Genomic DNA, 26,436 nt, shown 5'->3' with positions numbered 1-26,436 from the left:
CCACACATTTTGTAGGGGTGATTTTCTTTTTCACAAAAGGGGTGGCCATCCAAACTTTGTTGAACTGCAGCTCCCATCATCCCTGACTGCTGGCCATGCGGACAGGGGTTGAGAAGAGCTGGAGTCCAACCACATCTGGAAAGCCACAGGTTCTCCATCACTGCTTTAAAAATGGGTGGTGGCAGTGGGAACAAAGCCACTGCCGCCACAGCAAACAGCCTATTGAAACAATTTTGCACATCCTAACCCCCATAAAAAGGGGGGTAACTGGTAGCAAAGCATGGTATTGGAAAACCAAGTGAGGAACCCCAGCACACCCACACTGACCCACTGGCCGCTATTGCTTGAATTTCTTTCCCAAAGACTTAGGCCTATTATCATATGTGTCTGTCATCCACAGAGGGGAGACAGGTTTCAAGTGTTATTGTGTACAAGAAAAACAAACCAAAAGGAACAAACCAAAGATAATAAGGTTTTGTTGACTGCTGCAGAAAGCATCAGCATTTTAAAATTTCATGCAGTTCTTTCAATAGATGAAAAGGAAGCACTTTCAAGCACAAAAAGATAGGGGGTGGGGGTGTATGAAAGTGTCTACTGGAACACAAACCCTCTTTGCAATGAAAATACTTTAAAAAAAACTATTTTTATCCTAGCATTCTCTGTATTGTTGTGAAATGTTTATCCAATTGCATTCTGCCCACTGAAGAGTTCGGAGAACATCTGGAAGCTTGCATGCGCCTCCAACAACCTAAGTTGGTCCAAGCAGAAAGGCAATTTTGCCTGCTTTGTACGTTAAGAACATAAGACCACCTCTGCTGGATTGAACCAAAGTCCAGTGTTTTCACCAAGATGCTGCCAGGAAGCCCACAAGCAAAATATGAACACAGCAGCACTCTCCCATGCTTCAGACCAAGAGATTAAGCACTGTCTACTGAATGCTTTATTAACTTAAAGTTGCCTGAGGACACTCGCCCACACAGAGAGCATCTGCCGAAAACCTGGGTCTGCCCTTGCCAGACATGCTCAGCAGCTTTATTTTGGTGGTAGCCATACAGTACTCAAACATATTTAGATTCAACTTGACCTGATTGTGACCTCTGGAAGCTGGATTCTTTCCAGGTTAGGTTCCTACGTGCTGGTGGGGAATATGTTTCTGCTGGAGGAAAGTGAGTGGGCTCATCTGAACTTAGACCTTAGTGGGGAGACATGGAGGATGATGTTTAATGCAATGTCAACAGCAGTTTGGCTACAGAAAGCTTTGATTCTTTGGTTACAGTGCTTTTGGTCTTTGCATTTAAACACAAGCTCTTTCCACCTGTGGGAGAGAAGCCATGCTGATCAGAGTTAACACAGCACAACATCTAGGCTGTGTACACACTCCCATTTACTCTGTGTACGCAGTGCGCTCCCACTTCTGGTTTGGGAAGCAGTATACGCACAACCTTAATTGCAATCCATATTGTAATCCGTATCTATCCTGTCATTTCTTATGGAACCATGCATTTTGATGCATTTTCTCACCAACCAGAACAACCTAGCTGTGTTTTCAGCCAGTAATATTAGTCATAGTCACAAGGTTGAACTATCTGCATGCTCAAATGAGAGATAAAAAATAGTGTGTGTAGGCAACTGGAGCACGCAACAGCAGATCGAAATCTCAGGACCATCACAGGACCATGAGACTCCCCAGCTGCAGTACAAGATCATTAGTTTTCTGCACACTGTGATAAGCCCACAATCTGGTGCCCAGCAATGACAGAAGAGGGGATGACCTGATTCTTGTGTGTTTTAAAAAAGAGATAAGGAGTAAAGTAACCACAAAAAAATATTATTAGCCTAGAGACAGAACTTATCAAGAATTTTGGCAGTGGAATGCAAGCCCTTACATTTTATTCTAATTGAGAACAAATGACTTTACCTGAAAACCAACAGAAAAAGAGAAACTATTTTTCATTTCATCCACAATCAGTATTAAGAAAAGGCCAGACATTGCTTCCACATTTGCCCTTTCTCTGGTTTCCATCTTTTGTTCAATCACTTTTTAAAAATGAGGAATCCATACAATGCCATTATTAAATCATTACATGCCGGGGGGGGGCGGAGGTTTGCGGCAGTTTTTTATTTTTATTTATTTATTTTGCTATCAAATAAAATGACAGCAACAACTATTTGAACTTTTAAGGGATACCGTTCATTTAAATTGAAAGCCTCCTGTTTGTGGGTTTAGCTTATTTTATTGCTTCCTTGGTCAGCACCATTGAAGGATTAATGTTGAATTGCCAGTTATTGAGCCAATTATTAGACCTCTGTACAGCAGTTTCTGTACAGTGCTCTGGTCCATGGGGTCACGAAGAGTCAGACACGACTAAACAACAACAACAGCAGCAGTTATTTCTTTACTCCTTCCTCCATCTTTTCTTCCCATTGCAGCGAACAGTGTTGTTTTGCTACCAAGGAGGCGAGGGCGGGGGGGGAGAAAGAGATTTAAAAGAATGGGTAGTATTCAACAAAGTATTGTTCAGAGTAGTCCCGTTGAAATTAATGGACCTAAATTAGTCGTGTTCATTAATCTCAATGGGTCTGCTCTGAGTAAATCTTAGTTGAATACCACCCAATGTAAAGAAATGAATAGTGTATACAAATCAAGAAGTCAGGTGACAAAAGGGGGCAATTCAGCGCTAGACCCCATGCCACACTGACCAGGGTAGCAATAAAACAGCTGAACCTGCAAACAGGAATCTTTCAATTGACATTGGAAAGAACCTTTACTGACTGGAGCTTACTTGTGAGTAGATATTACAAGAGGATCGTATACATGGAGAGGGGAATGGCTAGTTAAATTAGTACTGAATTAATTAAGCACTCCATGGAAGCACTCTTTTTAATTGCACTTCCAGCTAATTCTGGAAAGGCGTTGCCTCTGCAGCAACAAAGGGCTCCAGAGGGGAAGCAACCAGAGTTGCAAAGATTGATGGAGCCACGTGGATTTCAAAGAATTCTGACTGAAGTCCCAGGAAGCCTGAGGGTCCTTGGAAGATTATCGGATCAACCTGAGAAAGGTCACGTCCGCACCATACACTTTAATGCACTTCCCACAAAGAGTCTTTGGGACTGTAGTTTCCCTTTGGCAGAGATACAATTCCCAGGACTCTTAACAAACTACAGTTCCCAAGATTCTTGAGGGGAAGTTGCATGCTTTCAGTGTGAACAAAGGCTATTTGCCCACCATTTCTTATCCATGGCAATGTGAGGTTCAAGAGGCCTTAGCCAGCGCCCTCCATGAAAGGGATCCTTGATACAAGGGACCCTTCAGCTACTACAAGAAGCTTTACTGAGAGACTCTGAAGTGACGACTTTAATGTGGAGATGAATGCCTTCAGGGAGCAAGGAGTATTAGTAAAAGGCTGGATTATGCGTATTCCTCTTGCCTCCATAGGTGCTATGAAGCACAGAACATGCATTCCAAACCAGAATCCTACTCCCTAGGAATCTTCACATCTACATTTTTTTCCCCAAAAAAGGGAATTTTCTAGCTTTTATAATGTTGCAAGAAAGTCTGAAACTATGCAAAGGCTATGAAATCAAAATGAGCCATGGAATGGGCTTCTGGTGACAAAGGAGTGGGATGTTCTGTTCTTGGAACAGCTCTCCTGTTCCTCACCTTGGCGTCTAAACCTTGACCTCCAGGGCTTACTATTTCCCACCCCAATCCATTTCCATCCCCTTTCTTTGGTTTTTTATTGCACCCGATTTTTGACCATATATTCCAACAAGAAATACCCAATGAAAAAAGGAAGAACAAGCAAGGCAAATTTGTGAGAGGTAGATCAATGCCAGGTAGATGCAACTGCCAAATCTATTAACTCATCTAGAACACTCTCTCTCTCTCTCTCTCTCTCTCTCTCTCACACACACACACACACACACACACACAAAAGCACCTATGACCTGGACTCTCTTCATGATTTCCATGACCCACCAGCTGCAGGTCAATAATGCAATCAGCTAAGAGTTATAGCTACAGTAATAACATCTATACTGTCAAAGCCTAATGCTCTGTTAGTAAACCCAGCAATAGACTACCAGTGATGCATTGTATTGTGGAACTGTAAATCCACTGCATTCCTTATGCCTTATTTAAGAAATACAAGCAAGCTCAATGATGCCGCTGGCGTCTGCGATCATACTTGATCATACTTCTATCTGATCTCTCCCACCTTCTTTCCCAAGTATTCAGTTCCTATCTGGCTCTAACTTGTCCTGCTATGGAATCTCAACTCCCTTCTGGTCAGCTGCGGCTTTATTTATTTAAAAGCCAGGATGACTGATAAAATATCAGTAGGGCTTGAAACACTGTAATCTGAACTTAAGAAATACCATTACAAATGGCATCAGGAAGTTGCATATTTATAGCCTGGTGTTTGTTCCAGATCAGATTTGAAGAGATTACAAGGAAAAGCAAAAATGTCTCCATTTTTTTCCTTCCCTTCTTGCATTTTTATTCTTACTAATCTGCCAGGGCAGCCTCACTTACTAGTCCACCCTCCTGGGATCTAAGGTTAAGCAAAGGGTCTTTCTGGCTCACATCTTTATTACCAGGATGAGAAATTCTGCCTAGCTGACAATTCTGCCCACAATGCAGCAGAACTCTTCATTCAGGTCTGCTTTACCCTCATCACCACGGCCAGGACTGTGTTGATTCAGATGAAATTATGAAGATCTGTGATTTGTTCTCCCATCCTTTTGAATGTTTATAAAAATAAAAAAAAATAGGGGAAGGGGATTTGGTTCAAGTCCATGGCTCGTGTGTGCACGTGCGCGCGCACACACACACACACACACACACACACAGTGGCTGCGTACACATTACCATTTACTCTGGCTTTTTTCCTTCAAACCAGCTTCAATCAAAAATGAAAACTTGAGCCACATTCACTGCACAGTTAAGCTCAGGTGTCTACATTGTGCATACATGGATGACAGCACATGTACAGGTGGCAGCTTCATGGACAGGAGTTTGGGGGTTTGCAGGGGCAGAGAAAGTCTTGAGTCCAATCAGGGGGAAAGGTGGGATATAAATATATATATAATACCAATACCAAACACATAATGTGCATTGAATGAACCTCTGGTGTGTACAACAGTGTGCAATTGCAACTTGAAACACAGTGGAAGGTGGATAATGTGTACATAGCCTGCATTACCAATGAGGAAAAACCCTTCCTCAAAATTACTTGCTTATGTAGGGAAAAATGTAGGAGGGCACTTCCAAACTGTCACTATATATTCAGGTAGGGTTCAAACACATACTGGCAAATTCAGGCTGTGCAATTATAACTGAAACTCTGACACTTCTCTAAAAGATTGGAAGATGACAGTAAAATGCATTTGTTTGATGCAGCATCACTTGACCTCCCTGTAAACAAATTAGAATGAATATTCAATAAATAGCTAACTTTGTCTAATCTCCCTGCAAACAAATCAGGTTGAATGCTCAGTAATAAACAGGTGACCTGGAAGCAACCTCACCTGCGTCAGGAGGTGCTGCTATTGTCAGAACCACCCCTCCTTCTCTAGTCTCTAAAAACAAACCAAGAGCTATAAATCCTGACCAGCAGCTGCCAGGGTTTTTGCCTGTTTGGCGCTTGTAGAATGGGGGCTAGGATAACAAGCCTCTTGAATACTTCCTAAAAACCTTCATTGTTGTGCCCTTTTGAGCGAGACACGGCAAGTGGCAGCTTCCTACTTACTGTTGTTTGCACAAGAAGAGGATTTTCATTTGCAGCTGGGCCTTTCTGTTTGCTGCTGTTGGCTCCCAGGCCTAAAAAGGCAAAGTTTACAAAGCTCCTCTTTGGGACTCATAGAGGGTGACGCTGAAAATTGGCTGGAAACCACCAGCTTCGAAGTCGGCAGAAGATCTCCTGACCCCAAACCTGCTGTTCCGCCCTGACTTTTTGCCTGACTCCACTCCTCCACAGAACCCTGCCCCACATAATCCCATGTTTATGCACATGGCACTCCAAAAGAATCCTGGCAGCTGCAGTTCTCCCCCCCCACACACACACACAATAACTACAATTCCCAGTACCCTGAACTAACTACAGTTCCTAGGATGCTCTGGGGAAGTCGTGTGCTTTAAATGAGCTTCAGATGTTTCATGTGGATCTGCCTTTTCCTTCACATTTAGGAACAAGGGGGTCTGAGCATGACTTGCATGGGAGCACACTTGCCTGCCTTTGCACACATATGCTTATTTATGCAAAATCCAAATGGACTTACTGACATTTATACACATATTTAGGCTTAAAAGCTGACCTAGCCATAAAACCTGGGGCAGTTCACATAAATATTTACATAGGGAGGGCGGGGGTGGGGGAGAGAACAGCTTCTCTCCTACATTCATTTCCTGCCCCTTCAAGTGATTTCCCAGGCAGACACAGTGACATCAACTTTTAACAGCAACTGTAGTTGTTCCGTTCAAGTAAACCTAGCTACATAAACACTATATTCTTTCACCCAAAGAATTCTGGGCACTATAGTGTACCCCTCACCAAGTTATAATTCCCAGCAAGCCTTAACAAAGTACAGTTACTAATAAGGGTACAGTACATGTGGACAAGTGGTCTAGTAAATATTTTGATACACTCATTATTTTTATAGACTTTTTTGAAAGGCTGCTAAGAACTATGGTATGTACACACTTATATTTCAACAGATCAGAAGACTGTGTGTTTTCCAGAGGTCAATAGAAAGCTAAATCCAAATTGCACCTTTTTCCAGAATTTCAAATCTCAACATATGCTAGCAAAGCAGTTAATGTCCCTCTCACCCAAAAGGTTATTTTTTACCAGTCAGCTAGCTGCGAATACTAACTGGTACACATGATAAAAAAGCAGGTAATGCTCTAAAAAGCAGCTACAAGGTGGGGGTTATGGGAAGCTCTCTACCTGGCAAACTAATTCTAAAATGCACATGTGCACCCATGAGTTTTTACTTTTTGAAGAAAATGTGAGAGAGAAGACAAAGTCACCTGTAGATTTCTGCCTGCTTAGTATGCTAATCAAATTCCCTTTGCGCCAACTCTCCCAGCTAAACTCATCTAGAGTTTGCTATGTCTGCCTATCTAGATAAATGATTTACCAGCTTTGATTTTTTTTTCCCCCTGGCAGCAGCTCCCAGCTGACATCTGAGGGTGGTGGGGGGTCTAATCTACAAACACCTGCCTTACCTTATGGGTTTCACTTCCTGGCCTTCATCCTATTTTCCAAGCTGAGGCATTGACCCCCAGTAACCAAGGTCTTGCTCAGGATGAGGGTGGGAAACCCAAATTGACTTCATCCACTTATTCCAGGCCAGCACACAGCCTGAGGGAATCCTACTTATGTCTGCAGCAAAGACAGGTTTTACCTGTCACACACACTCAGAGCCAAATCCCAGACTAGAATTGGCCACAGCGGTGAGGAAAAGGCCACTGCAAAGTTTGATGCCTTTGACCTGTCATTTACCCTTCCACTAGGTTTTATCTGTTACTTTTCAGATGAACAAGAGTCTCCTGTCTCTGGCCTTAGGCTTGAACAAAAATAGCTGCTTCCCAGCTGGCTGTTTTAGTGCATTCATGTTTAGCATTCATGCTACATTGTTTCAACAAATGTTAAGCTAATCTACTGCATTCACCTTGAGCAGCCTACACTAGGGTGCTTTTTCCAGACATCTTGAGTTCCCATGTTACGGAGCTGATCTACAAACACCTCCAGCCATGTGTTTCACACACCTACCTGCCACATTCTCACCCCACTAAATGCATCTGATAAACAAGTATGTAGCTGCCAATGGAAATTCACATAACAATAAATCAGCTGGGCCTAACATTACTCCAGACATGGCTACCCTCATGGAATTTTCCAGGGACTGGCACCCTGACCCCCAGTGAGTGCTTGTCAATAATCCCAAGTATAATGCAAATTAGTCACATTGCCTACAGCACACTTCTCCTTCACACCATTGCTTAAGCCCTTCCTTTGCTGTCACCGAGCCATAACTTGTTACCCTTGGCTTTCTCTCCTTCCTTCCCTCTGCTTTCTTCTCCATTGAAAGCTTCTTGGGGCAGAGACCTGTCTTTTGTGTTCATGATGCACCAAACCATGTACACTGATAGCACTGCATAAATCAGAAGAATAATATTGTGCTTCCTCCAATTGTCCTTTATATCCTCTAGCACTTTCGTAATGCTGGGAGTCCTTCAGTGAGTGAGCTGTGATCTGCTTTCAAATGTTTGAACCAACAGCTATCAGCACACTGGACTCCCGACTTTGTTCCTGGAACTCCTTGGTGCTGGCATGCACAAAACATATGTAACAACCAAGCATGTCCATGCTACGATTTAAAAAATAAAATTGCACCAGGAAGTGCTGCTTTTGCAACAAACAGAAATGTTGCCAAGAACCCCATCCAAGAAAGCAGGGGCCTGTAGCCAACTTTCTGATGATGCCAGACCCGACAGCTCAGCGGCAGTGTACGCCCATGGTCTCCTCCTCCCTTTCTAGCCTGGGACGATTTCTTGGATCTATACAGCCTAATGGAAACCCAGGCAGGGAGTCATGGTCAATCCACCCAAACGCCATTCAATGACTCAGCACAGCCTTGCCAAGCAGTCTCAGTAGTGCCAACCAGCGTGCCTGTTAGCCATCTGGTTCTCACCCTGGGCGTGCAAAAACAAACAAACAGTGCACTCCCAGACAGGGCCAGGCTAATGGAATGCATGTACACATCCCTGATCATATTAATATAGTTCCCCTCCATGGCACCAGGCCTGATGCACATGTTCAAAAGTGTTCAAAACACTGTGTCATGTGAGAGGCTTCACATGCTAGGCACCTTGAAGCCCCAATAACCCCCACTTCTGCAACACAGTCTGGACCTGGCATAGTGGAAAATTAAAGAACTCATCTCCTACCCCAGCAAGTTTGAGATGGCAGAGGATTCCTTCTTACTCGGCAGCTCTAGGAACTGATATCCCTGCTCTGTCCCCATCCCAATTATTTACCACATCTGCCTCAAGAGAGGTATACCTATAGCCTTTTTTATGCTTATGCAGAAGTCCCAGTATTGACAGGTCAACAAAATTATTCAACAACACACTGGAGAGGCACAATGCAGATAAGAGTGTCTGGAGCGGCTAACAGGAAGAATGGGATGACCCAGGGATAGCCAAGTGAAGTGTATCCAAACAAGCAGGAAATAATAAAAAACACTTCCCAAAGAGTTCATCCAGTACCAAGAAGTCTCAGTGTGTCTTCCACAATTAGAAATGTTACACCGAGACAGCTTTTGTTGAAAATGAAGGTGCCAGGTAATGGCTGAAAAATGCAAGGGTCACGCACCACATGGATTGCCCAAACCATGAGAGTTTCCTTGCCAGTGTCAGCTGCCAAAAGGAGTGTGATGCTGCCACACAGCAACATTTCCACAAGTCTCCATGTGGTGAGTACTGGCTATTTGTGTGTTTGAAGTACACAACTGGAGAGCTGAAAAGAGCCAGTGTGGTGCACTGACTAGACCAAAGTGTAGGTCTTGATCTGGAGGGACCCATGCTCACCTCCACAACTAGCCATGAGCCTTACTAGGTGATACTGAGCCAATCAACATTTCTTAACCTAACCCTCCCTGAAGGGTTTTTGTGTGGTAAAATAGGGAAAAGCCCCATGTATTGCCATCCTGAGCTCCCTAGAGAAAGGACGGGAGAAAGCCATCTCTACAGTGGGAGAGAATCCATTTACACTCCCAGCAAGAGAAAAACAGAACCTATGGATACACATAGAGATTAGAGTGTGAAGCAGCAAAAGAGCTGGAAGGCACAAACATTGTATGTTGAAAGGGAAATGCATACATTTAGCAAACAAACAGCTTCCTTGCAGATATAGATATCTATGTATGATTTCCCAGAGTGCATCTGGGTGGGCAGAGAGGCATTACGGGCTCCGATACTACTTAGTTATTGGCATCTGCTTAGTTACACTTGGCAGTATGTAAGCACAGCGCTGCCTGCAAAACTCACTTCAACCTCAGACCAAAAGTAATTTGCTGTTATTAGATCTCAACTAAGATATTGCAAGAACCAGCAGGCCTGGGAAAGGAGGTCTGTCTCCAGAGGCAAATACCACTGGCCTGTCTCAAACATCTTTAAATGCCAGGCCACCCCCATGTAGAAGACAGCAGCCAGTTGCATGGTTTACACCTGGTGGGAAAAGAACCAAGGGGACCAAAAAATAAAGAAAGCAGTCTTAGAGTTCATATTTTCCAGCTTTGAGCAGGAACTAGGATGGAATTGATTAGGCTTAGGCTCAAGTAAAGAATATAGAAGTAAGATAAGGTAATTGTTTTCTACTATGTGAAAGAGAACAGAGATCACTTGTTTTCTGCAGATGCTGAGGATAGCATAAGGGGGAACCACTTCTCATTTTAATAAGGTGCAATTCAGGCTTTATGCAACACTCAGAAATGTTTGCAAACATGGATATGTCCCTCACTGAAGATACTGTTTGATCTGAACACAGGCCTTGGATTTATGCACAATAAATTGCCAATGTCTTGGGGAGAGGTAGCAAAGAAAGTGAGAAGGATGTCTAAGGCCAAGAGGGACAGGAGCAAAGAAAGAGATTTAGAACCAGAAGGGGGTGGGGGCAAGAAGTTGCAAGAAGTCTCTTTGACTTCAGAGCCTTCATCAGTGCAAGCAGTCAGAATAATTCACTCTTTTTCTTCTACAGTTTTGTAAGGACTAGAAATTATTATCTTCCATTATATGCACCAGAGTTTTCTAAAGGAGGAGGTGGAGGAGGACATGCGGAAAGGGCTTACAGTCTCATTAAACCAAATAATGTTTCAGTTTGCTGATTCTGCACTGTTATACAGGTACACATGCCCATGATTACATTTTAAAAGGTGCATTTAAATGATAGTGAAAACGCTTAAAGTGCAGACCCAACCTGCTCCCTGCTGTTAATGGCTGGGAGGAAGAGGACTGTGTGTAACTGCATCCCCAAATAGCCCCCATCAGTGCAGAATAGTGCCATCATTTGCCATGGGTGAATGGAGGGCTCCACCACAGCAGAGACTCCAGTTTCGCCCACACAGACTGAAAACCACTACTCATGATTCTCCCACCAGTAATAGTAATCAAAAATCCCCCATACAAGGTATTTCAGGAGAGGGGTGCCAGTGGATTTGGATCTGGTTGATCCACAGTCCTCCAAATCCCCCTAAAGAGCTGATTCTCGGGGTCCTCTGCTTTGCCACCCTGGATCTGGCATAGTGGGAAATTAAAGAACTCACCCCCTGCACCAGCAAGTTTGAGATGGCAGAGGATTAAAGAGATTCCTTCTTGCTCGGCAGTTCTAGGAACTGATATCCCTGCTCTGTCCCCATCCCAATTATTCACCATCTATCTCAAGAGTGCCTTCTAATACTTATGGCCCTTTTTATGCTTGTGCAGAAGTCCCAGTGTTGACATGTCAACAAAAGTATTCAGCAAAACACTGGAGAAATACACAATGAAGACAACAGTGGCTAGAGCAGCTAATGGGAAGCATGGGATGGTCCAAAGAGATAGCCAAGTGAAGTCAGTCCAAACAAGCAGAAAATAAACACACTTCCCAAAGAGTTCATCCAGCCCCAGGAAGTCTCATTAATGTTACACCCTTCCACAAAACAATGCCCCAAGCACACTGCTTTAATTGCCAAGGCAGATTTATTGTAAAGAACTCTAGCCCTTTGTTAAGTGTTTTGCTGAAGCTTTCTCCCCTCAACTCACCCTAGAAATACGGTGAAGTCCAAACATGGGTTAAAACCACATAGCTGTCTCACAGCATTCCTCCTATGCAGGAAGATTGGCTTCATGAACACATCTACAAAGATTTGGGGAAAAGGTGCTGGTGGCACTGTGGTCTAAACCACTGAGTTTCTTGGGCTTGCTGATTGGAAGGTCGGCAGTTCGAATCTGAGTGATGGGGTGAGCTCCCATTGCTCTGTCCCAGCTTCTGCCAACCTAGCATTTCAAAAGCATACCAAGGCAAATAGATAAATAGGTACTGCTGCAGTGGAACAGTAAACAGCGTTTCTGTGCGCTCTGGCAATAGTCACGGTCCTCCGTGTGCCAGTAGTGATTTAATCATGACCCAGAAAGCTGTGGACAAACACCGGCTCCCTCGGCCTGAAAAGGGAAATGAGCACCATACCCCATAGTTGCCTTTGACTAGACTTAACCGTCCAGGGTTCCTTTCCTTTACCTTACACAGGTCCTGTCTTTTCAACTATAGCTTCATTTCTCAATGTGCACTGGTAAGCTAACGTGCATGGGTTTGGGTGGGTGGTTTTTGCCTAAATGTGGGTACCCAGTCACCTGCAAACAGTGCTTGTTTGGACAATATGATGGAAGATTTGTCTTCACTGGAGAAGCAAATCTAAAATCTAAAAAAAATAGTGATCTGAGAATGAGACACACAAGAGGGGGACTGGCCACCTGTTTTCAACACAGACGTGAACTGTTATCGTGGCTCTCCCCAACACAACTTCCTTCTCCATCTGCCTCACCTTGCTGCCACTGCAGGCAGATAAGTTTAACAAAATAAGTTTAACAAAAATATAAAACCTTGCAAAAGAAATTCCATACATAATTGTCTCTTTATTCAGCCTTTCTCAACCTATGGGTCCCCAGATGTTGTTGAACTACAACTCCCATCACCCCTAGCTAGCAAGACCAGAGCTCAGGGATGATGGGAGTTGTAGCCCAACAACATCTGGGGACTCAAAGGTTGAGAACAGAGGGTGCACATCTCCACCCAGGACCTGACTAAATCTGAATTGGGGCCATAATACAAAGCAAATGTCAATCAAATGTTGAAGGATGTGGTACACTGAACTCTGTTGCTGAACGCACAGGCAACACGCCAAGCAAAGCTTGACATGTTGCTTGACATTAAAGCAAAATAAACCACACAGATGAGAACTTAAAAGCCCATCTATCTCAGAAGGATTTTAGTGTGCTTACCCTTTTCTGAAATGTGCCCATTGTTTGACTGTAATTGAACTTTTTTCCACATAATGTTTGGTGCTCTTGTGTTTATCATTGTGCCTGGGCTCAGAGGTTGTAGTCACTGATGTTGATTTAGTGGATAAACATTGAACATCTCACCACATACCTGCATACCAGCCTGTATTAGTGAGTCCTTCTGCCTGAGAAAAATGACCCCTTGGCTAACCTCTGTTGGGTGAGGGATTCCTCCCCCTGCAACCTAGAATGCTCTCCAATATGCCCAAGATTCATGTCACAACATGCAGTTACTCTAAGCTTTACTCTCTCTAACATGTACTCTGCACAGACTGCCTGGAGCTTGTTGATTTCTGTAGCCTCCGGCGGGTCATGAGAAGCTTCCGACAGCGGCCTTTGTTTTGCTTTTTTTGTAGGATGACGCATCCATTTCCAGGCTTGCAAAGGCTGTTTCCTTTTTCAAAGAACAGATCGCGGAACAAGCCTAAATCCATCTGTGCTGAAAGCTCTGCTTAGAGTGTGAAATCAAGCCAGACATACCATCGCGTTAGCCTAGCTTTCTCTTGGACTGTCAAGCCTCTCTTGATAAGTCTCCTAAAAAAAATCAGAGCATCTGGGGTACAGCACGGATACTTGCCATGCTGAGGAAATGGAGAAGAATTCTGGATTTCTGCAACTTGGGTTCTTGAATTTCATGCCACCAAACTATGTGGGCATTCATTAACCAGAAGAACAATTACTGCAGGACCTGACATCGAAGGCAGAAAGAGACGGTGCCAGCGACGGACACCCCAGTCTGGAAAACGGTCAGAATTATCCCATCTCTTTCCTAATAAAACCCTCACAGAGTGTAGACATTGGTATTAAAGGCTGGAGTTACTGCTCTCTGGATAGAAGGTGGATTGGGAGAGCTTTACAAAAATATTGCAAATATATATTGGATAGTGGATCCCTGCAGCTTAGTTAATGAAGAGCTTCAGTTAAGATTTAAAGCGAGGAACATAAACCAGAGCTGAAATTATGAGCAAGTTTGAATCCATGTGCTTTGAGGAATTCTTCAGTAAAAATCTGGACCTGCTGCTGACTCTGACTTTCAGCTGTGACAACTTTAGCTCCTTACAATTGCTACTAAAAATCAAAGTTAATGTTACCTGCAGTTCATGTGACACACTGATTCTACCACTGACACTTACTAAATATATGAACATGATACCCCAAAAAAATTCCACAATCGCGCATAATGAGCAATCAATGACAAGGATCACTTCTGCTCTGATGGTAAAGTTAATCAGACTTGGCAAGTGATGTGTGTACATGTCTCTATGCTGGGGATTTAGGAAAGTGGTCAAATCTGAATTTTGCTTTACACATCTCCTTCCGATATAAAATAACTTCACCCTTTTGAAATCTAACTTTGGCACTTTCTTCTGATTGCTGCCTGCATACGCCTTCCAATCCTTCCAATTATTTGCCCCATAGTCCTTACCAAGCTGATGAGCCAAGAGGTGGAGGGGGCAGAGTTTATGTGCAGGCACCCACCTTCAGCTCTGCATTCTCCTCCTCACTTTCACAGTGATGAATCCAAAACTGTCCCATCAAACCTGCCTGCTACAGTATATTCTTTTATGCCAGCTAACAGTGGTGCTAGCAGGGTTATGGGTGCAGAATGACAGACCATCTCCTTTACATACCGAAGGAAAGATACGCCTGTCCCAATAAAAAGGAGAGAACACAGAAGCACACTGAACTGAAAATAGATTACTATGGGAACAGAAGAACGGTACAGCACATAATCCTTCAACAGCATATTCCTAACTTTCTTCAGATGTTTAATGCTTTCCCCAAATGCCCAGCTGTTTTTTTTTAGCTGTCACCATTTTGCAACTCATTTTATAATCCCGGTATACTTCTAGCCCCTAGAATTTTTGTGATTAAACTACCGTAAATTCATTTCTTCACTCACTTTCAAGCAGTTCTTCTGATTTCCCACAGACACTTCTCCCAACTTCCCTATTAAATCAGGGGAGGGGGAGAAAAAAGACAGATAAATAGTACCTGGTTCATTACGCTTCCAAAATCCATCTCGCTGTGCTGTTCTATCTCAAATTGCACCTCCAAGATGGTTACTACATCCAAGGGACAGGAAACTCTTGGCCTCACCTTAGTGAGCTTCTCCTTCTGCCATAGTGAAGCAAGAAGCAGCAATTGTTTGTGCAAAAGTTAGCCAGTGCAGATGCTGTTAGTCAAAGTTGGCAGAGAGGAGGAAGAAGTTACACAGTATTCTGTTGAAGATGGAGAGGAGCCAAGGTCTTGATTTCAGACATCGGTGAAAGGGGAGGCAGACCTGCTTGTCTGGGGCTTTCTGGGGTGGTGAGCTTGGGAGAGCAGGGTGTGCAGTGTGATTAAGCAGAGAGGAAAAAGCTTTCAGACTCGAAAGGGATTTTCCTTCCCAATCTCCACCTTATTAGCACAGCCTCTCTTCCCCCCCCCACCCCACCCGTCAATGCATCACTGTCCAAGTACAACATCACACACGCCCAAAAACAACACCACTAGCTGTGCGGGGCTCTTTTTCCCTCCTTCGGCTTTAAAGGGCATGGCATTCATAAGCTAGCCCATATGAAGAATCAGAGTGGGAGTCCAAGGGGCGGGGAGAGAATGGATTGTTTCTTGGAGGGGAGGGTGAAATAAAACATTGCAAATTCCTTATGCAAACGGGCTGCCCGTCTGAGTCTTATCAGCCTGTCCAGACACACAGCTGGAAAATGGGGCATGTCTGCCATGCCATTCTTAATGGAGAGCAGAGTTGAGCAGAGGGTGTCCTGGGGGCTTTCTCAGGAAAGCTATACCTCATGCTCCATCTTCGAAAATAACCTCTCCACAGAACTCATGCTGGCCTGGCCCACAAGCGCAGCTCACTAAGGTGGGCATGAGGGGGCAGAGTTCTGAGGTGAGAGAATTGATTGCACCGCTTTCAGTGTTGGCTTGCTCCCTTTGGGAGTTGTAGGGCAAAAAGGCAGGGAGACCAACAGTAGGTGGCGCCAGAGCCAATTCATTCTAGTTTTGACCCCATCCTACCACCTTCCAAGTTCTACAAAGACAACCATGAGGCTAAGGAGGAAGGAGCTGACAGCCAGTGCCATGCTCTGGACTGGTTGTAGGTAAGAAATCAGGCAGGTGGGGGGTCGCTGAGGGCAGGCTGAGGTTGGTGAGGCAGTGCTCCATTGTCCCTAGTGGGTCAGCCTCCACTGACCACTTTAGACTGCAAGTGGGAGGATCACATTTGTTAATGCCCACCTGTGCTTAAAGATTTCTTGCAAGAAGAAAACCAACAATGCAGGAAATGGGTTGAGCTATAATTTTTATCCCTGATAAACTATTTTTTCCCCTACAGGGATTTTAATATGGGGAAACATTTTTAAATAAAGGACTCCCAGACTTACACTCTGGGGTGGCACTACTATCTCAGGATCCGGCCGCTTCAGGCTGCTGCATCTGTAGACAACCCAAAGACACCCCATATAATTAGCCCAGACAGCCCAACGTCTTTGCAAGTGTGAGCTGTTCTCAGATAACATAGGAACAGAATCAGACCGCTAGTCCATCAACTCAATATTGTCTACATTGGCTGGAAGTAGCTCTCCAGAGTTTCCCAAGCCAGAGGTTGAACCGGGAACCTTCTGCATGCAAAGCGGATTCTCTCCCACTGAGCTCCTGCCCTTCCCCCAGACAAATCAATTTCTATAGAATACTAGAGAGCAGTCACTTCCAAAATTCTGAAGTCCCACAGAATGCAATTGCTCTTACACACACGGAATACTGTGTCATAAATTGTGTTCAGCATAGAGCCCTGCTTCTATTAATCCTTTTACAACCAGCACAAGGAGGCTCAAGGAATGTTTAGACAAGACACTCACCATTTCCCAGTTTTGTTTACCTAGCTGTCCATGTCAGATCATACACAGAAGATGAGGGACAGGCCATGATGCGCCCCGCCTTAACCCGTAATTACTGGGTAAGGTTTTGGCTATTCCCTGACAATGTGGAGAACAGCAATTGAGAATGTGTGCAGAGTAAGGCCAAGTCTAAGGCTGTAGTCCTATACTCACTTACTATCATTGAATCCAATGGAACTTTTCTGAATAGCTATGCATAGAATTGTGCTGTAAGGCTGAAAAAGAGGAATACAAAAACTGCATTTCTCTGACTCAAGGACATAAACTTACATGTTACATGCAAACTTCACCAGCCCTTTTTTTTATTCCAGATTTATTTATTTCTATCTATTTCTATTCCCATCTTTCTTCCAAGGAGCTTGAGGAAGCAAACAAAATTATCCCCTTCTCATTTCATCCTCGCAACAGCCCTGTGAGGTTGGTCAGGCTGAGAGACAGTGGCTGGCCCAGGGTCACCCTTTGAGCTTCATGCTGAGTGGGGATTTGAACCCTGGTCTCCCAAGCTGCTTCTCCACCCACCCTCAATATTCTAGCAGTTGCGGGGGGGGGGACTTGTGGCCCTCCAGCTCCCATCAGCCCAGCCATGGTCAATGGTTAGAGATTATGGGTGTTACAGTCCAGTAACACCTAGAGGACCACAGACAACCTTGGCTGACAAGGGTACGCACCTATATTTGTAGCCCTGTGGAATGGAAGGGAATCAGCTGGAGAGGGGTGTTTTTGGACAGGAAATTGCCCAACAGGGAGATGAAAGATGTGCTCAGAATAGACAGACTTGTGCACAAAGGCTGCATTTTACTTCTGATTCTGTGGGAGTATCGAGACCAACGACGTTTGTAAGAGAAATTTCTGGACCAGGCTCCACAGTGCCTATTAAGCAAGTATGAAATACCCACAGCCCTGCCCTTCTATTAGCCCATCCTTTCTCTCCTGATTACCCCCCCCCCTTGCAGAATCCCACAAGAGACACAGAGGAACTGACATTTTACATTCACTTACTCATGGCAGATGCTAGCATTCACCAGGTACAATTGCAACATCAACAAAATCCAGGCAGCGGGAAGGTTCCACTGAGCTCCTTTTAAACTGCCCAAACATTTGGGCAGCTGGACAGTTCCTTTAAGGGCAGTTCTTTGGAAGACAGCACAGGAACTGGTCCCTCCCTTACTTCGGGGATTAATTCTTCTCTCAGCCTTTTTAAACATTTCCATCAGCTCAAGGGGAGTCGCATTGCATGCCTTATGATCCCCCCACTCACACACCTCCCTGGCCAGAAGCCTATACCTCCCAAAACACAGTCGGCCCTTGATGAGTCAAGCTTTCCGGGTGCCTCCCCCTCTTCCCATCCCTACGCTGCAACTTTATTGCACATCTGGATCCAGTTGTGGCTTGCACATTAGGGGCATTTGTCTTGGAGATGGCTGCTTCTAAAAAGCTGGAGCCGCCAAATGTCTCAAACAAAAGAAGAAAGAGAAGGGAACGTTTTAAAACCAAGTTAAGTCTGAAGGGATTTGCCGCCGTTCCCGGACTCGACCGTGTGAGCTTGCCGAAGATGGAAGCTTGGAAGGGGAGCCTGAACAATGCTGTGACCCTGCAGAGTGCCTGGACACCACGGAATACTTTAGAGAATGAGAGGTGACATACCAGGATAAGCTCTTGGGAATGGAGAAAGCCAGAAAGTCTCAAGCGGTGTCCTTCCAAGACACTAATCGCCAAATGAATGGATATCCACAGGTCCTTCCCTTGTCGCCTGCTCTTCCACAGTTCTCCCTGCCTGCGCTCAGGCTGCTTCAACTGTGCCCACCCCTTCCCTGCTTTTGCACAGAAGTGTGGCTGAACTGAAAGATGGTGCCTGTACTCTTCATGAATTGATTTCTTCAGTATGCAAAGTGTCCACCTGACTGCTGGCAATGGGAACCTTCTATATTATTTATACGATGTATGGACTGATGTTTGAAATCTTCCACTGTAGAGAGCAGTGCATTTCCTTTTTGGAAGACCTGGTGGATGGGTACTACACTTCCCCTCACATCATTGGCCAGAGAAGACCATTGAATAGTGACTAACCTATCCAGCTGCAATCAACCAGCACCTCGATGTATCTCCTCATTCTGCTACCTCTCTTGGACCACAAAAGCAGGGATGGGGAGTGTATCAAAGCAGGGCACAGTACACAGTTTCCAAAAAAGGACTGTTGTTCCTCCAGACTGTCACTATTATGCAGGAGGGATACAAGCACATATTAGAACCGTAGGTTTCTGCAGTTAAACTGAATTAAAGGGCTTTGTTGCCCCAGCCCAATGAATCCACTATTAAAAAAGAATCATGATTTTTTTGCCATTTACAAAGTTATGGGGAAATGCATCGAAAAGTCTGGGGTGTCTGAATAACAGGAAGACGTATAAACACCCCACTAGCAAATCAGAATGAATGCTCAATAAAGATTGGATATAATCTAACATCCAGACAGGCATTGTGCAAGCAAATTAGGTGCTCGATAACCAGGTCATCTGGAAAGGCGATACTCAATGCTTGATGAGTCAATCTTTGACCTGGTTTTTTTCCTCTCCTCCCCCCTCCTTTGTGCCTCGCCCTCCTGTGGGCATCTGAGCAGACATCTTCATATCTTCTGAAGCTCTTTCCTTCCCCTTGCTCACACACAGTGCTATTTTTCTTGAAAAAGAGGTGCTGAAAGTCAACATGAGCGCCTCCCTTGTTCTCTTATAATGGCAATGGCACCCACCTGATTGGTGCCGGAACTGAGCTCTGGCAAGTTCCAGCTGGGGGGGGGGAGCCCTGCTCACACAGCTGATAATATCCAAGATCTTGTTGTTGTTTCTTCTTGTTGTTCTGTTAATGAACTTATTAGATCACCATTTATTTATTTTATTCCTCAATATTCAATATTCTCCTTCGCATTCCTCCTCTGTCTCATGTTGTCATTTGACCATCGGTCATGTGATCCCAAGAACTTCTGTTTATCTCTATCGGCTTTCATCGGCTTCCTTCGCACACTCTGCAACATCATCACTTACCTCTGTACTTCCTTTCTCGCTTGTCTGTTTTGCTCTGTTGTGTTGATCATGCTTCTTTTTCCTCTGTCATCCTGTTTACTCCAAGTGTTCATTATCTCTATAGTTCATTCTGCTGAAGGTCTATGGTGTAAAGATCATTCTTCTCCTGAATACTTTCATTGCAGTTTTATGTTTTCTTCAGCTCTGTCCTCGGCTAAGCAATTAAAATTTTCTTCTCATATACATTTCTCATCCCCTACTCTTTCCTTTTTGTAAACTTTACTTCTTCAACCTGCCACCCATGCTCTTCTTTCTTTTGTCCACTAGCTTTTAGTGAATTTTCTTTGGACTTTTTTCTATCTGCCCTTCATTCTGAACATCTTCTGCATTGCTTTTTCTCTGCCATTTCTTCCATATCATTAAGATGCTGATTCCTTTGCTTCTTTTTCTCTAACTTATCTGATTTGTTTCCATTTAAATCCATGCTAATACTAATCTTCTTGACCAAGTTCCCATGTAAAATTCTATTACCCTTTTGAACTTTCCTTCTAGGTTCTATTCTACATTTGCCATGTTTCTGTCTTCCAGTTCTTCCTTTAATTCTGCCCTTGTGGGCCTTTTTATTTTATTTTTTAAGTCTTTTCTTCCTTTGTTCTTATCTTATCTTATTGATAATCTTATTCTGTGGTTTACTTAGGAATAGACATGCCTAGGGTTGTTTTGCTACTTTCCTCTCTTTCACTTTCTCTTATAGATCTTTTTCAATCTGGTTTTGCTCTTTTCTGACGCATACTGCCAATTGCGTATCTCCTTTCAGCAAAATCTAAGAGTTAATATTCTGCACATCTAGTGCTGGGCTCATCTCCAATACATCTCTGATTCAGACAACCATTCATTTCTCCTTTCTATCTTACATTTTTCAGGCATTGTTTTCTCATGATTTTAATAACAACTTTCTCATCGCTCTTTTAAGGAGTTTTCCAATTGTTCGTTTTTTACAGTTTTTTCCCTTTACAGGAGTTCTTGAGAGATCAGTATTAGGCCCCCTTCTTTTTATATTATATATTCATTTTGTGTTCAACACCACCTTAAGAATGATGACCTACAACTTTTGTTACTTTAATTTTTCAACTCATCTCTTGCACCAATCTTCTATTCTGGCCTACTCTGCCATCTCTCATAGAATGAATGCCCATTTTCTCCAACTTAATTGTGCTAAAATGGACCTTCTGGGTTTGGGTTTGATTTAATTTTCCAGTCTTGTACTTTTTTACATATTTGTCTTCTCCTCTTTTCTCTACATGTTTTTCCATAAATCCTTCATCTTACATGACCAAAGATGCTGCTCTCTGTCCACTGCTTGTATCTCCTTTCCCATACCATTGAGTTGCTATCCATCTGATACATGACTCCTCCCTCCATTTTTACATTTAAGAGGTTCATTTTGTTGGCTATTTGCAGTTTAGTAGCGCTGCAGAGAGCTTGCTGGGGAGACCAAGCATTAAAAAGGGACTCAAAAAGTATTTAAACAAGGTTTTAATAAGAAAACAGAAACTCCATTTATGCTAAATACATCAACAACAAACCAGACCCAACCACCAACCCATCCCCCAGGGTAATGGGAGAGCTAGGTGCTGCTCCTTATATGTTGTTGTTGTTTAGTCGTTTAGTCATGTCCGACTCTTCGTGACCCCATAGATCAGAGCATGCCAGGCACTTCTGTCCTCCACTGCCTCCCGCAGTTTGATCAAACTCATGCTGGTAGCTTCAAGAACACCATCCAACCATCTCATCCTCTGTCATCCCCTTCTCCTTGTGCCCTCAATCTTTCCCAACATCAGGGTCTTTTCCAGGGAGTCTTCTCTTCTCATGAGGTGGCCAAAGTATTGGAGCCTCAGCTTCACAATCTGTCCTTCCAGTGAGCACTCAGGGCTGATTTCCTTCAGAATGGATACGTTTGATCTTCTTGCAGTCCATGGGACTCTCAAGAGTCTCTTCCAGCACCATAATTCAAAAGCATCAATTCTTCGGCGATCAGCCTTCTTTATGGTCCAACTCTCACTTCCATACATCACTACTGGGGAAAACCGTAGCTTTTACTATACAGACCTTTGTTGGCAAGGTGATGTCTCTACTTTTTAAGATGCTGTCTAGGCTCCTTATATACTACACCCAATTGCTGACACAGCTTAATCAATACAACTCAGCAGTACCTGCTATATTTCACAGCTGTAAAGCTGGGTCTCGTTATTTTGCTCTGGCCCTTGCTCTGGCCCCTTAAAGACATACACATCGGGTGGAACAATGATGAACCTTTACATTTAAAGAAACAATTCAACACATTTAGATATGTTCAGTTTACCAAAACTCCCAATAATTCACCTGAATTTTGCAAATACCCTGCCTTCCCACCTAACCTATTTTCCATGCCCTTAATAAATACATACCCGATACATCATTTGGAAATACATCTGTTCCCTAGACGTGTCTAGATGTGTCAAACAGTTTTCTGGATTGCAAAGAATGGTCAGATGCAGGGATGGCTGATTCCTCTTGCCTGGGTGGGACTGATTTTATTTTGCTATAAGTAAAAGTAATATTTATATATTTAAAGCATTTGTACCTTGCCCCTCTTCAGCTATAAACACAAGCTGTGCCAGCAGGGATCAGAGAAAGCTTACAATGAACTTCCAACAACATTCAATATGGGTCAACGTTCCTCCCGCCATTTTTTTTACAACTGTGCAGCTCTTAAATTTAGGTTTCTCATTTGCTTCTTTGTCATTCAAGGTGTCTTCCTATCCAGAGCTACAACTGGCAGATAGTGAGATGTGCAGGTAACCAATGTGGTTCCCTCCGATCAGCTCTGACCAGCTATGATCGGCCCCATCCAACATGGCCCAATAGTCAGGGATGCTGGGGGTTTAGTCCAACAACATCTGGAGGGAGCCAGATTGGCCACTCCTGGTGTGACAGAAAAAACATAAACGCTTTCCTCCAAGACTGGAATTTACTTTTTCCGTATCTGCCTATTCCAAGCTCTGATTTCTGACTAGATCAAGGTTCATGAACCAACTGAGACCTTTCAGATGGTTCGCAATTCTCGTCTGTGTTGCAATAGCCCTGTGAAAGTTACCAAGTTAAGGCTTCTAGTTTAGATAGCCACAGACAGGCAGAGCCTGCTGACTCAGACTGCATCTCTCTGACTCATTCTGCCAGTTGGCAAAAAAGTTGAAAGAAAGTTTAGTGGAGCTGCTGCTGAAAGTACACAGCAAAGGAATGATACAATTTGCAACCACTGTAAATGTCAACCCAAAAGCCGTGCAAAGCCATACAAGGGTATTGCCAACTGAAATGAAAACGCAGCCATGTACTTCCATCTCAGAGTGGCTTTTTACAAGCACTCTTCATCCTACACATGAAAAGGATGGCAACACCAAAGGGCATTACGAACTTATCCCTTTTTAAAAAAATGTGGCACAGAATTTATTTATCCTGCAACAGAATGGTGTACATCTGAAGCATGTGGTAGAAGCTCATGTGCTCTTTATGGATTAAGTTCTCTACTACTTATTATACAGTGACTCTCTAATTATACTATGGAAATTGCAATAAAAGTTCATTTAAACAGAAACCAGTTGTACACAGCCATGCCACAATAAACCTAAAGTGGAAGTTGCTGCTCTGGGTCTGGATCACTGATCAGAGCAAGACTACCTTACTTTGAGATTGTGTGCTAGATTTCTGACCAGCTCCATAAGTAACAAATCTGGGAATTCTGGGGCAATCCTGTGTGAAGGCTGAACAACATAGGAAATGAAACATACGGGTGTGGCCAGGGTCAACCATTCATTCCGTAATTATCTTCACACCATTGAAGGTATCTTATTAAAAAGGGGGGGAGAAACACCCAAACACTTTCAGCTTTAATATTTCATAGTTCAATGACATGTCAATGACAAATATATAAGAACATCAGAAGAGCATGCTGGATCAGGCCAAAGGCCCATCTAATCCATCACCCTGTTCTCAGTGGCTCACCAGATGTTCGTGGGACACTGGCAAGCTGTATTTGAGCACAAGAGCACTCTTCCCTCCTGTGGCTTCCAGAAATTTTTGTGACTACATATGTGTGTGCTGCTGCTGATGTTAGACTTCAGGATTTTATTGAAGGTTATGCTTCTGCACCCAAATAGACTGGTACCTTGGGTTACAGACGCTTCAGGTTATAGACGCTTCAGGTTACAGACTCTTTCAGGTACAGAAATAGTACCTCAGGTTAAGAACTTTGCTTCAGGATGAGAACAGAAATCGTGCGGCGCGGCAGCAGCAGGAGGCCCCATTAGCTAAAGTGGTGCTTCAGGTTAAGAACATTTCAGGACCTCCAGAACGAATTAAGTTCTTAACCCGAGGTACCACTGTAACTGCCTTACATGAACGTAGGTATGCTAGATAAATCAATCCATTCCTGAACAGAGCAGCTGCTACAGCATACAGTGGCACCTCGCAAGACGAATGCCTCGCAAGACGAAAAACACGCAAGACGAAAGAGTTTTCCGTTTTTTGAGTCGTTCTGCAAGACGAATTTCCCTATGGGCTTGCTTTGCAAGACGAAACAAGTTTGTTTCCTTTTTCTTAAAGCCGCTAAGCCGTTAATAGCCGCTAAGCCGCTAATAGCCATGCCGCTAATAGCCATGCTTCGCAAGACGAAAAAACCGCAAGACGAAGAGACTCGCGGAACAGATTAATTTCGTCTTGCGAGGCACCACTGTATTGCTCATTACGCATTCCATCAGATCTAAGCTGAACCCTTACTATCCTGAAACTAATGGACAGCAGTCAGGCCAACTGGCATACAGGACCAGCAAGATAATGCACACCCTGGATCAGCTGACAAAGACACTACATAATCCATCAGAGTCACTTGTCAAATTCATCTTGAGATGACACTACTGATTAGAAACCTACTGTCATCCACCCCTCAACCCACCCCCAAACCCTTTCCTTACAATGAAAGCTATTCCCATTTGCTACATCCCACAATGCTTCCCAGTTTTAGACAGGTGCTGCTTCACTCTCTGGAGCTGCTGCCTGGAGATGTCTTGCATGATGTTCTGAATTGTGCTAGCGTTACTTCCATGTGCCTTGCAAAAAGGAAGTGAGTGTCCAGGGACAAGCACACACTCCATTTTTCCAAGCAGCGACAACATTCCTGAAATTCCAACAGCTTCTTTCCAGGCTCTGTCAACTGCATTTCATTGGGGAAACATTAAAAATTTATAGCTTAAAAAAAAAAAAAAAGCACGCAGAAATCCTGGGAAATATTGAGTACAAAAGATTTCCACTGAAAAACGATGTGATGCATTGCTTGAGCCCCAAACAATACAAACACAGCACAACGACAAAGCCCCAAATTCATGAACAAAAAAGGTAATTTTAAGGAACACTATCATTCCCACATGCATAGATACAGCTGGGTTTTGTTAGCAATGTTTGATAGTAACTATGTAGGGAATGATTTGTGCAGAGAAAATGCACAAAGTGATACAACTAAGGGACGAGTTCAAGTAACATCTGCACTTCTCCATGAGCGGAGTTATGCTAAGTATGTATTTGCTTAATTTGCATTAAACATGCAGGCTACAGAATCCCCATACATTTTAAACTTTTAGCACTGGCTACACCCACTTGATATACATGTCTTGAGGGCCAGTGGCTAGATGGCACCTCAGTCTCCTCTTGTGCAACCTGCAATCTTGTTGGAATCTTGAGAATGCTAACTTCATTAAAAATTATGTGAGAGGCAGACAAAAATGCAAATACAAAATTAGCTCAATCTTTCCATGGCTTCCTAAGGGCATATCAACACATGGCATTTTGTCAGGGCTTGAACGAGTTGACTAAGTACACCTCATCACCACAAAACCTGCAGGTGAACACAGACAGAGCAGGAACCAAAGGCGCTGCTTATATATAGTGAAATACTGGAGGAAATCTCCACACCATGTGGCACCTCCACCCCTTATTTTTCCTATTTTTATCCTAGATCCCCTCCAAACAACCTTTTTATTGTGCATCCATCATAATCTCTACTCATGAAGGCATGAGGGCCATTATATGCAGTACTGTTTTCCATATTGTTTGAGCCTGAAAATGTTTTGGGGCAGACGTACTGCTCCATTTCCAATCAATCCCATAATTTGCTGCTGAAACATTTTATGCTACAAATGCTTGGGGTGGTGGTCCACTTTTATTACACTGTGGTGCAAGAGGGCCCTTCCATATAGCAAAGGTGTAATGACTACTGTTGGGGAAGCATCACAGAACAACTAATGAACTGAGATGATGTGTGGACAGCCCAGTGTAAATTCAGCACTAATGCACCATTACTGCATCAATGGCAAAGTGCTGAATACTCCTGCAA

The 26,436-nt window shown here is 43.6% G+C and overlaps 1 protein-coding gene across 18 annotated transcripts in view; it reads right to left on the bottom strand.

The window, feature by feature from the left end:
• TNS1 (tensin 1) overlaps window positions 1–26,436 on the bottom strand; it is a 335,674-nt gene that overhangs the window by 156,011 nt on the left and 153,227 nt on the right. For 3 of the 18 annotated variants that reach the window (XM_081852259.1, XM_081852260.1, XM_081852261.1), the window contains exon 1: window positions 15,098–15,480. The exons of 14 other annotated variants lie outside the window; for them this stretch is intronic. In XM_081852259.1, coding sequence (XP_081708385.1) covers window positions 15,098–15,124 — 27 coding nt within the window. In that variant the 5' untranslated portion in view covers window positions 15,125–15,480. Of the gene's footprint in view, window positions 1–15,097; window positions 15,481–26,436 lie in introns of those variants that run through there. One more of the 18 variants, XM_081852266.1, reaches the window with a different exon arrangement.

The sequence above is a fragment of the Podarcis erhardii genome (assembly GCF_964252035.2).
Source record: "Podarcis erhardii genome assembly, chromosome: 1".
In the NCBI taxonomy this organism is placed as follows: domain Eukaryota; kingdom Metazoa; phylum Chordata; class Lepidosauria; order Squamata; family Lacertidae; genus Podarcis; species Podarcis erhardii.
Note: the sequence above shows the minus strand (reverse complement) of the source record. Positions and strands in the feature narration are given on the sequence as shown.